General features: G+C 36.6%; 1 protein-coding gene across 1 annotated transcript in view; it reads left to right on the forward strand.

Moving 5' to 3' along the window:
- Positions 1 to 11203, forward strand: part of CUNH4orf17 (chromosome unknown C4orf17 homolog) — a 32151-nt gene extending 20948 nt beyond the window's left edge. The window contains exons 2-6 of the mRNA XM_004380245.3: positions 2898 to 2950; positions 5532 to 5613; positions 7421 to 7610; positions 8834 to 8877; positions 10559 to 11203. Coding sequence (XP_004380302.3) covers positions 2898 to 2950; positions 5532 to 5613; positions 7421 to 7610; positions 8834 to 8877; positions 10559 to 10728 — 539 coding nt within the window. The 3' untranslated portion in view covers positions 10729 to 11203. The remainder of the gene's footprint in view (positions 1 to 2897; positions 2951 to 5531; positions 5614 to 7420; positions 7611 to 8833; positions 8878 to 10558) is intronic.
- The last annotated feature ends 1698 nt before the right edge of the window (positions 11204 to 12901 follow it).

The raw sequence follows: 12901 nt of genomic DNA on the forward strand, positions 1-12901 counted from the left end.
GGAGCAGGCAAGGCTTTTAAAAAAGATGTTTTAAATAATTTCAAGGATTTATGAGAAAAGATAAATATAACAGATGGGGAATCTCAATAGAAAAAGGGAGATCATAAAAGAAAGCCATAGAAATTCTGGAACTGGGAAATTGAATATTTGAAATAAAAATTTCACTAGATGGACCTAACAGCACATTGGACACTGCAGGAGAAAATATCGATCAGTGTAAAGACAGGGCAATAAAACTATTCAAGCTAGAGGAAAAATATTTAAAAATATAAAACAAAATCTTAGTGGCCTATGAGAATATATCAGGTGGTCTAGCATATGTGTAATTAGAGTTTCAGAAGAAAAGAAAAGGGAAAAAAAAAAAAGCAGAAAAATTATCTGAAGAACTAACAGCCAAATATGTTCCAAACTTTATGAAAAATATCAACCTACAGGTCAAGCAAACCAAACAAAACTCAAGCAGAATAAACACATATGGGCATATCACAATCAAATTTCCCAGAACGAAAGATAATGAGAGTATTTTGAAAGCAGTGAGAGAAAAAAGACACATTACATACAATCATAAAAATGATTTCTGAGTTCCTATAAAATAATGGGATGAGATTTTAAAGTGCTAAAAAGCGGGGGTGGGGTGGGGCAGGGAACCTGTCAACTTAGAATTATATCCTTTAAAAGTGAAGCAGGGAGCAAGGTGGGACAGAGTAAGTGTGATTATAAAAAGGCATACTGTGGTGATGTTGGAAATGTTCAGTTCCTTGACTGTGGCAGTTAATACAGACACATACAGAGTATAAGTAAAACTGGGGAAATCTGTATCAACGTCAGTATCCTGGTTTGTGATATACTATAGTTTTGCAAAATATTACTATTAGGGGAAATTGGGCAAAGTGTACAAGAGATCTCCCTGTATTATTTCTTACAATGCATACGAGTTCAAAGTTATCTCAATAAAAATTTTAATAAAAAAATAAATAAGCTAAAAAAAGAAAATAAAGATATTTTCAGGTAAGCAAAAGTTAAGAGAATTCATAACTAGAAGACCTACACTACAAGAAATCTTAAAGAATGTTCTTCAGGCTGAAGAAAAAAGATACGAAGTGAAAACTTTGATCTACACAAAGAATTGAAGAATGCTGGACATGGTAGCTATGACGTAAATATAAAAGAAAAAAATTGTATCTGATTACCTACTTTCTTTAAAAGACAATTTACTGTTTAGAACAAATATACAAAAAATATACTGTGCATTTATAACATATATAGAAGTAAAATATATGACAAAAAATAACTTGAATATGGGTGGGAAGTAAATAGAAGCATAACTTATAAGTTATATCATACATGAAGTGGCATAATTCTAATTCAAAGAAAACTATGATAGATTAAGAATGCATATTTTAATTCCTAGAGCAACAAAAAGTATAGCTAAAAAGCCAATGGAGAAGATAAAGTGGAATACTAAAAAATGCTTCATTAATCCAAAGGCAGGTAGAAAAAGAAAAAAAAATTGGGAGTAAAAACAGAGAAACAAGATGGTAGAATTAAACTCATGTAAAAACATAAATGGACTAAAAACTCCAGTTAAAAGGCAGAGATTGATAGACTGGATAATACCTTTTAACAAAGGTCATTTTTAGTTCTTCTAAACGTTTGAGATGGACAGTAAAAATACTTTGAATTATTTAACTATGATGTGCAGAGTATATGGCAACTCCTGCACAGGAAATATTAAATAACCAGGCAACAAATGATCCAATATCTCTTTCCAGGGACAAATATGAATAAACAATTTTAGACCATTCATTCCTATGTTTTCAATTTAAAAAATAGTTTGGGAAAAAATAGGGATAGAAATCTCCTACTCCACAACCGACTTGGCAAAACCAGTTTTATTTGTCCTGAGAAGACAGCCTTGTAGATCTCCAGTTCACAGCCACTCCACCCATGGCTCATATCTCCAATCCCAGTACTTGCTTGGGTTGTATTGTCTTTTGGTAATATGGTTCAACACCATAAATTTATTTTTCCTACGCTATTGCAGATTTCCCTGTGATATTTATTGCAGAGGTTCAGAGTCACTAAATGCTGCAGACCTGACCTCATGATTTGGGAAGGAAGAGACATTTTAAAAGAGGTTCTGATCCATGTTTTTTGCACACTCCCTTTGAAGCCACAACACACATAAAACAAGGCTGGCATCCTTGACTGTCACTCATAATCCGCTAGATCCAGTGACTAGAGAGCTTCCCCCTAATGTGAACAATTGAAAAATCTCCATCTCACAGTCTGATTAAGGACATCCCCACATCTTCTAAAATTTATGTTCATCCTTAGAGCTCACAGACTTGTCTTTCTAGGTAATGATTTGATCAATAGCCTTTTGTCAATTTTAATATTTCTCCCTTATCAAGTCTCTCATTTCTCAGAAAAGCCAGCAAACGGTGAGATTGGCATTCATTTGCTAATACACTGAGCATATCCTTCTTAGAAAAATATCTCCTTCCATGAAGACTATATGGACAATTTTAAAGGAAATGTACTGGAAGAGAAAAGCAAAGGAATCTTGCTCTTTTTTCTACCTAAGTTCTTCCTTCCCCTAAAATAATGGTTGGTTGATGACCAAAGCCTCATTCCTGATTACATTACCAGGTCGGGAGTCTTAGTTCTCTTTAGACTAGAAAACTGATGATAAATAGAGAGCATCTGCTTATATCATCTGCAGATGTTTTGGTTCAACTTCTATGAGAACATCTCTTTATGTCGACTAGGCACAATTTGCAAGGCCAGAGAAGCACTCTGCTATAGGGCATTTTTATGGGGAAAAAAAAAAAAAAAACAACTACTTGTTATTTAAGAAGAGTGTGTATTATAAAAGTATCATCCCTCTCATTTAGGAATGAATTTGTGGAATGATTTTTGGGCCATAATCATCAAATGGGATTCCAAGGTACATTAGGAAATGTGCTCTGAAATTAATAATAATAATAATCTATGGGACAAAATACAAAGCTTATAGTCTGAGCTCCCAGTTATACCTTACATGAACATTGCTACTCAGACATGTTATTAAATAATTATCACATTTGGCTGCCTCTTTGGTATCTAATTAAATTCTGAGGCATTCTATAAATAGATGGGGTATGTGTAAAGTAGTATCTTCCAAGTGGTTTAAAAACAGCCACGTGTTCTTTTAAGTAGTTGTCACATCACATTTTAAAAGAGAGTAATGAGATACATAGATAAATTTCAAAATTTCTACAAAAGAAAAATAGCTGCTATTAAAATGAGAGGGTATCAATGATAGACTCTGTTTCTTCATTAAACATGTTCAGAATGGGCACTCAGAACTCTAAAAGTTTACAGAAAACATTTTGGAAAATTTGATTGTTAGGGTGAGAATTGGAAAATTTGATTGTTAGGGTGAGAACTGGAAAATTCTCCAAAACATACGATGGCAGAAAGACAACTTTTCTGTTAGATACCAAGACTGGCACCTCAGAGTCTTTGCTGGACAATGGTGGATATCTCTGATACTGAAATCTCATCCATTGGGGGTAAAGTTGGACACATAGGACTTAATTTCAGAAGCCTCCCTGGCAGTCTGCTCTGACAATACAGAGAACTCCATATGCAGTTTTCTAGTTACTCCAATGGCAGAAGAAACATGAGTTTATCTTGAAGATTCAAGGTTACTCTGATCCAAGGAAGTCATGAGATCACAGAAGAAAAAGATCTTTGAGGGATTCCAAGGAACAACTTTGATAAACCTCCAAGGGTGGAATCCCAGAGAGACTCTACTCACTGGTTATTTTTTCGTTATCCCAGGATGAATTGATACCCTCTGCAACAGCCATACTTTCCCTGACACTCAGAACCCTGGTTTACAGGCCTAGCTGTCCCTACACCAAGCTGTAGAAACAAATATTTGCCTCAAAGAGTTAGAAGCTACTGTGGTTTCTTGTGCATTTGCTCAGGTATTCACAATGAAGAGAAAGCAGGAGGTTTCCTAGGAAGACATATTTTAGTTCCTTTCACCAAAAGGATAATTACATTCTTAAAAAGACAGCTGATCAGTGAGTGATTTATGAGTAAGAAGAAGTTGGGGGTAATGTGCAATCACCATATTGATGAAAGACATCAGAGTCAGAGTGAACCAGAGAATACTATGGAGCTCTTTTATTTTTACCTTGGTCATTGATTTCTTGTGAAATCAGGAGCAAATTTAACTTGTTCTCTTCTAGGATATGACATTATTGAAGACAAAAATCTTAATATTATAGCCAAGCTCAATAAAGAGCAATGCATTTTTCTGTCCTTTAATTTCACTTTCATATCTCCAGCATCTAAATCAATGACAAACACAAATGCTTGCTTAATTAATAATAATTTAAGATTGCAGGCATTAAGACTAGAAGAAAAGATGTTGCAATAGTTCAAGTGATGGTTTAGACTGGATCAAGGCAGTAGAGATAAAGAGAAATGGGTATATCTGAGGAATATTTAGAAGATAGAATTTACTGGACTTGTTTGGTAGTATGTTGTAGAAAAGGGCAAGAGAGTTGTCCAGGGCAAATCTCAGAGTTTGGTGTGGACAACCGATTGCATGCTAGTGCTCTTCACTGAGATAGGGGAACCAGGAGGAAGAGCAAGTTGGAGCAGGTTTTCGGAAGAGAGAGAGGGATTCAGTTTTGGATATTTTGAGTTGAAAGTGCTTGTAGTATATCTAAGTGGATATGTCTGGTAGGCAGATGGATATACAGAACTCAAGTTCAGGAGCCAGATATGAATTCCAGACATGTCTAAACTCCAACAGTAGACACAGTTTAGGCTCAAATTAATAAACTTCATGTAATGAAGTTTCCATTTTATACTTCTATTTCCATGCTTATTACAGTCCTTTTTTATGAGAATTATTATTACTATTATTATTTTTTTGGTATGGCTGTCTCCTGTATCACCCACACTTCAGTCCTTAGTTCCAGATTAAAAATAAAACAAAAAACAAAAAATCCCAGGGAAGGATTCTGATTGACTAAAGGGAACTATATACCTATCCCATTGGGCCAAACACTGTGTAGAAGGAACTGAGGTATAGTAAGGAATTCAGCTCAGATCACACAGCTCACCTCCATCCCCCAATATGGAGAGGAGCAGTACAGATGGGGACAGTTCTATGACTAGCAGCTCCCCAGTAGAACCCATGGTGCACTCGGAAAGGATCAGTTCCCCAAAAGAAGGAAAATGAACTGCTCCTGCCAGAAAATATTGGTACTAAACAAACAAAACAATAGAAACACACAGCATTGCCTAACCTGAACTATTACTTGCCTTGGAAATGCTGTTTTTGCTAAGATTCCACTGTGCACTCTTTGTAATCTGGCTTTCCAGCTAAAATCCCAATTGACTTAACTGAGCATCTTGTACTAGAGTGACATTTGAGAAGATGAGATTTTGGAGAAGATAAAGGAAGCCATATAAGCCTGGCACAGTTTATTTGCTAACTGTGTAATTCTAATGTTCTCTATCAGATCCTGGTAAAGCTCTGTGAGATTTTACGTACTGATTCTCTGGCGGAGGTTCTACAGTGGCTGCTTCATGCAAGTTCAAAAGGTGAGATTAGGATAAGCATTTGCAAACACTGAGCTGAATTTATTGTCAGAAACTGGGAAACTGGCAATAACTGAAGTCATCTACCTTGGATTTGCAAAGATAATGTTGCACTCTCATTTCCCCAGTGTTTTGGTATCACAGGCATTGCAGTCTTGTATATCCAACTACATGCATGGTGGTCATTCAATGAACCTGAATTCAGTATGCCCCAAATTGAACTCATTTGGATGATGTGAAACACTTATGTCCAGGGAGGGCTTTATTCTCAGCTCAAGGTGGTTTGTGCTTCTCCTGCAAAGTCCATAGACCCCGCCCTTTCCCTGAGCACCAACTCTGGCCTGCTGTGAACCCTGACCCCACAGAATTTATCTATTTCCTTCCTTGTGTATGTATGACAGTAGCACAACCTTCCAAGTCCCAGACTCTAACAGCTCTTTCAATTCCCCACCAAAACACCATCAACTCAGTTATCACCCAGCCCTGGCTTGTTCCACGAAAACACATACCAGTTGTAAATGGGACAACCATTAAGTGGCATAGAGCAGCTGTCCTCAAACCTAGCTGGTCATCAGACTAACTGAGGCAACACCTCTTATGTAGGGCCTGAGAATTTGCATTTCTCATAAGTCCCCATGTGATGCTGATAATGCTGGTCTGGGGATCACTGAGAATCACCGCACTGATCAGTATTAGGAAGTACCAATGTGTTAGGGAAAGACTAATGTTTTAAAATGGGGAGCATTTTGGAAATAGTACCTTGCTCTAGGAATTCAAGACTACTTGGCAGGCACTTGAGGATGGTATCTGGGGACAAGGGGTCCTTAGTTAGTTCCCATTTTATTTTTTTCTTTTTAAAAATGTAGCTTTTAAACAATGAACAAGTAACAAATGCTTATTGTTGGGGGGAAAACAGATGAACCAAAGAAAGAAAGAAGAAAAGAAAAAGAAAAAAAAGGAGGAAAAGCAATAATTAATAAAGTTACCACAGACATACTTTGGTGGATACCTTTCTAGATATGCTTGTAACTATCAGTTTGTGTTTTAATGGGATCATATTGTACTTTTTATCCTGTATGGATATCACTATATTTCTTCATTAGTCAGTAGCCCATAAGGCTGGTTTTTGTAATCAATATTTAAAAATGATTCCACTGTCATACAAAAATAGACACCTCAGTGCATCAACCACTCTGGGAAACTTTACAGTGTCACAGTTCAACAGAAACTAGGCTGAGGTGAACCAGCTCTTCTGCAGAAACCTTGACTCACACATAGATGATATCTTAGTGTTCTCTAGAAAAACAGAGAGAGCATGCAAGCGTGAGAGAGATTTATTTTAAGGAATTGGCTCACACAATTGTAGGGACTGGCAGGTCCAAAATTTGTAGGTGAGGTGACAGTCTTAGAGATTTCTGCAGACTTGTGTCCCAAAATCTGCAGGTCAAAGGATGAGAAGAGTGAATAAAGGAGTTCTGATAAAATGCCTATTTATAGTCTGGAGGCAGAACACAACCTAGGAAAACTCCCTTTTTCCTCTGAAAGCTTTTAACTGATTGGATGAGGCCCACTCACATTATGGCCAACGGATTTAATCACATGTGACCACTTCATAACAGACTCTAGGCTAGTGTCTGACCAAACAACTTGGCAGCAAAGCCTAGCCAAGTTGACATGTAAACTAACCATCACAGGTGCCTACCTAGAACATAGATTACCAGCCTTTCACACTGGGGTACTGGATAAAAGAACTAATCCTGTTTCTAGACAGCATGGCGATTACAAAGCCTCCTCTTCCCTTTTCAATCAGAAAAAGAGTGGGTCTCGGCTTTAGTTCATGCCGAGCTGGCTGAGATAAACTTGTTGACTCGCCACCGAAGAAACACCTCAACAGAACCAGCAGCAGAAACCGGGAGGCCACCCGCAGTTAAACCGCCCCCAAATTCACCTGCAAAATCAAAAGTGCTGACCAGATCTAGGGAAGGGCATACACCGACCAGGTAATTCGACATAATACATGGCTGCCTAGAGGGCTTACGGTACATAACATTTTGAAGGCTCTTGTCACTATCTTTCAAAACATTCAACATACTGAGATTTTTAAGTATCCTCTTTTTTCAGTAAGTGAGTACAGGGTATACTTGTTTTCTTTCATTATCATAAATGCAATATGAGAGTTTTTCTCAATTCTACTGTTCACAGAATTTTGGCAGGGGCTATGTCTTCCTTGGAGTCCCTGGGAGGTACAAATTGTTAATGTGGTCGATTGCTAACCAAAGTTCACCCAGAGGTGTCTCAGAAGAAAGGCCTGGTGATCTACTTCTGAAAATCAGCCATTGAAAACCCTATGGAGCACAGTTCTACTCTGACACGCTTGGGGTCGCTATGAGTCAGAATCAACTTGATGGCAACTGATACGTCTTGCTTTTAACCTAACAACCTTTCTTTTTGAGGCAAATGCCCTCTCCACTGAGGGCAAAGCAAGAAGAGCAATGCAAAAATGTAAGAACATTTATTAGTATTATTTTTTAGTTTAACTAAAAATAGAAACAGGAAAGGAAACCAAATTGTATTGTCAGTTGTGTATTTTGTTAAATGTCTATCACACTGATACTATTTTTTGGTGTAGAATAATTCAAGAATAAAATTAATTTCCTCTGACATGCTCCTGGGTGCTGCCATCAGGAAAAATAATTATTAAGACAGTTGGAAATTATTTCAGTAGAAATGTTTCTTAAACCTTGTAATATCAGCAACATAAAACATATATTTATATAAAATATCATGGTGAAAGAATGTGTTGTAAGATGTTATCTAAACTAGGAGAGAAAATCTAGTGGCTTTAAAGCTAAAATTTGGGTAAAACTTAAAGTCAAAGAAAATAAATATTCAAAAGCATAATGTGCCACTTTAAAAAGCATTTGGACAGAAGAGAATTTTGAACTGAAATTTATCGCTGCTTAAAGTTTCTATGGTATGAGAAAATGGGAAAAAGTGTCAGTCTCTCTACCTTAGTGACAAACATCTAATATACTGTTTAGATATTAACTCAAAGTCAGAAGAATTTTTCACTACGAAGTAAATTTAAAACTGCACTGAAAAACAAAGAATTGGGATAGCATATATAAGACATATATATACATAACTTTTAATGACAGTAAAGTTTATAGACTTACTTGTATGTACCTGTGAAGTTCATTTTCTCTTTCTCCAATTGGTTTAGAGTGTCAAGCCAAGGATCTGAAGGAAATAAGGAAGTACCTAAAGGTTAAGTACAGTTTGTGATAATTACTGAGTTGGTATAAGAAAACCAGTAAGTATCTAACTACTTAGAGGCATAGATTTTAAAGATGGTTTTAAAGGGAAAACAGTAGAATAAAATAGTGATTTCCAGCTATACTCTTAAGGGACAGCACTGCTGAATTTTTCATAGGGATAAATTTGACATAAATTTAATTTTGTTTTGAAAGGCAAAGTGCCTCATCAGGGACAGCCGCTCTTTGAGAAGCAAGACAGCAGGACAGCAGGAACTATAGGTTTGTTATGCCAATCCAGCCACTGGAGAACCCCTGGACTGACCCATCAAGAAGATAATGATCTCAAAGAGTTTCGGTTCTTCACAGATTAACTGTCATGGAGCCAACTGATGTTTACTAGAAACAAAATCAACCAAAGAAAACAGTGCAATGAAATCAGCTATAAGCGGATGTCCTAGGAATTACCTGGAATACAATAGAAAGTAACAGGAGCCCTGGTGGTGCAGTGGTTAAGAACTCAGCTGCTAACCAAAGGTCGGCAGTTCGAAGCTACCATCTGCTCCTTAGAAACCTGTGGGCAATCCGCTCTGTCCTACAGGGTTGCTATGAGTTGAAACTGACTCCACTGCAAGGGGTTTGGTTTTATTTTATTTTTTGGTGTCCCCACCAGATGCCTAGCCTCAGCCTACATTTGCCCCGTCCCATAATTTAGACCAGGGAGAATCAAGGTTGTGGAAAGTTCTACCTTGGTTCAGAATAGCCCTATTAAAACATCCCAGTGGGTTTGACAGCTTCTAGCTCCAAAACAAACATAGCAATAATGACAACAGAGCAACAACTATGAAGAATGTCTACAAGCCTCAAACAAAAGTCTGTCTTGTGATATCTACAAATCCCCTTTACACCAGGAATGATACCGTAATCAATCTGAGTTTCTTGGGATCACTCTAGACCGTAGTTGGTTTCGTAGGCTCATTTTGGAATTAACTTAACCCCAAAGAGGCTCTATCCGCTACCAAGCATTAATAAGTATAGTTTAGAAATTAGAAGGTACTCTCTCACCCTGACACTCCAAAGATAGTCCATTTTATCTGGTCTCTCCTACCAAACTCCTCCCTCTAGGACTATAAAATCATGAAAGTGATGGTTTCTATTACTCAAATTTATGTCTTTCCTATGGGCTACAAATATATTTTACCCTATCTGGATACCTGAATTTCTTTGTATAAGAATTCCCAAATCATACCTCTTTGTCTCCATTGTTGATATTCTCTATCTTCCCAAATATCTACTCCTGTTTGCCTAAAACCATGTAGGCCTTGGGAAGATCTTATGAGTACAATTAATTTATTTTAAACTGCTTGTCTATTTTCTTATTTTGTCTGTCAGGACCATAAATCTTTCTCCTTTCTCTCATTGGTCCCATACTTGTCTACCAACCTTAGCCATGACCAACTCTAAAGCATTCCTACCAAAATCATGTTTGTTTCTTAGAGTGAAAGAACATATCCTGCATGTTTTAGAACAGCTCACTGGAGATGAGCAGGTGGTAAGAAAGAAAAATGAGATTATATTCTTTGAGGAATTTTGGGTGCATTAGATTCACCTACGTGTGCTACTAAAACACAGCAAAAGCTGTATTGTATATCTCAATTACAGTGTGCTCTTATTTTAGTTTTTTTCTATTTCAGAGGCTGAGTACAAGACTCCATTGTTTATAAGAAGAAACAAGATGAAAATACCCACTGCAGAATATTTCAGCAAACCAAAGTCTCCTCCCAAGCCTAAAACTCAGGAGAGCATATCAGCAAAACCAATGTCAGCAAGGAGTACACAGCTAGGAAACAATCTCTGTCTTTAAAGAGCGTATTATCCTTTAACATACTAAAGATAGAAATACGAGACTGGGCTAATTCTTTCATAAAATTTTAGCTTCACTTTGTTACAACATCAAATTATTTAAAAAATATTTATTTTTGGTATCAAAGAATCAATAGTTCTCTTTATGTGGCATATGTAAATCTCAAAGCACCTGTATATACTGCTACTAAATAAATATTAGTGGAGACAATATTTCTATTTGTAGTCAATTTTAATACAATGCATAAAAGAAATGTGTTTATTTATATGTTTCCAGCTTGCACTTTTAGTATTAGCTCATAAACATAGGGCCTTGATACTAGAAAAATCTCCATAATCAGAATTGGCAGTTAAACACTGTTAGAGGAAAAAAAAATTCTAATATTAAAATTTTAAAATTAGCAATCTTTAATATTGAAGAACTTCAATATCTGAGCTGATTTTCCCAGCCTATAGTGTTTTAATGTTGTTGGACTGTTATGGAAAAATGCTCACTTCCCCCCACAAAAAGAAAAGATAAAAAGTTCCTAACTTACGAGCCTTAAAGGAACTAGTTACTACTCGATGCTAATGGTAGATGATATTAAAAGATTTCTTAATATTGAACTTTCTTGCTTTTACTCTTGGGGAACTTTTTTTAAAGAGTTTAGTATGTTTGCATTGATATTTATAAGAGATAATATAATTTTTTGTGTGTGTATGTGTGCATATGTGCACATGTACGATCTTAATAACAAACACTTGTATTTGCTGTATGTGAGTAATCATTTAAAATATTTTAGATTTAGTAACTTACTTAATTTTCACAACTATTGGTGATAGCTACTACTGTTGTTCACTTTTTTTTTAAATAGAAGAACTGAGGCACAGAGATTTTATTCATTGGGATAGGATAAACAGTTGTAACAAATATCATTTCAACACAAAAGTAAAAGTTCAAAGTGTGTGTTCCTAGTCTGCAGATGACTTTTCTATACTTGATGATTCAGAGACCCAAGATCCTTTCATCTTATACCTCAATCATTACCTATGGCTTCATTGTCAACTGCATCTGGTTGGCAAAAGAGGAAAGCTAGTGGAAGAGAGTATTAGTTTCCTATTGCTGCTGTAACAAATTACCGCAAACTTAGTGGCTTAAAAAAACACAAATTTATCACCTTACAGTTCTGGAGGTCAGAACTTTGAAATGGGTCTTGCTAGGCTAAAATCAAGTCACTGGCAGAGCTGCATTCCTTCTGGAGGATTTAGGGGAGAATCCATTTCCTTACCTTTTCCAGCTTCTAGAGGCCACCTACACTCCTTGGCTTATGGACCCATTCCATCTTCAAAGCCAGCAAGTGTTAGTGGAGTCTTTCTTACATTGCATCATTTTGACACTGACTTTCTGTCTTCCTCTTCCACTTTTAAGGATTCTTGTGATTATATTAGATATTCCTGTATAATCCGGGAAAATCTTAAGGTCAGCTGATTAGCAACCTTTATTCTATCTGCAACCTTAATTCCCCTTTACCATGTAACATAAAATTATCAGTTTCTGGTGACTAAGACATGGACATCTTTGCTGGATCATTATTTTGCCTTCCATAAAAAGGTACATCTGCTTAACGGGAAGCTTTGGCCTCAAAATGGTAAACATCACTTCTAGTCACATTTCATGGTTGAGAACTAGTCTAGCTGAAAACAGTACTGATAAATACTCTTGGGTAGGTACCATATTGCAGCTACAACTATATTCTGTGGAAAGGAGAATTTTAACTAGATGTATTTGCTGTAGTTTTAAAAGGACCTTCTGTAATAGGACATAGCCTCCCCTTCAATCAATGATTAGCTCTGGGTCTATGAACTGAATTCAATCTAGAAACTGAGAGTGGAAGTGCAATTTTGCATTGTGGCAGCTGACTTTGGCTTTCTGCACACCATCTCTCAATTTTTTTTTCCCTGATTATGTAAATCAAGCAACATCTCAGTAAGCTGCCCATGTATCTCACTCCTAGGATTATCATCCCCAGGGATCTCTGGGGGATAATGCATTCTGATTGCCTTCCAGTCCTGGTATCCTTTAGGGTAATTATGCCCATCTTGTTTGTGACAGTTAAGTGATCTTAGCGGGCTTTTGCCATTCTGAGTCCCATCCATCCCTTTGGGAGAGTGTTTGTCAGTATATGCACTTTAAA

This window comes from Trichechus manatus, unplaced genomic scaffold (assembly GCF_000243295.1).
Source record: "Trichechus manatus latirostris isolate Lorelei unplaced genomic scaffold, TriManLat1.0 scaffold00071, whole genome shotgun sequence".
Taxonomy (NCBI): Eukaryota; Metazoa; Chordata; class Mammalia; order Sirenia; family Trichechidae; genus Trichechus; species Trichechus manatus.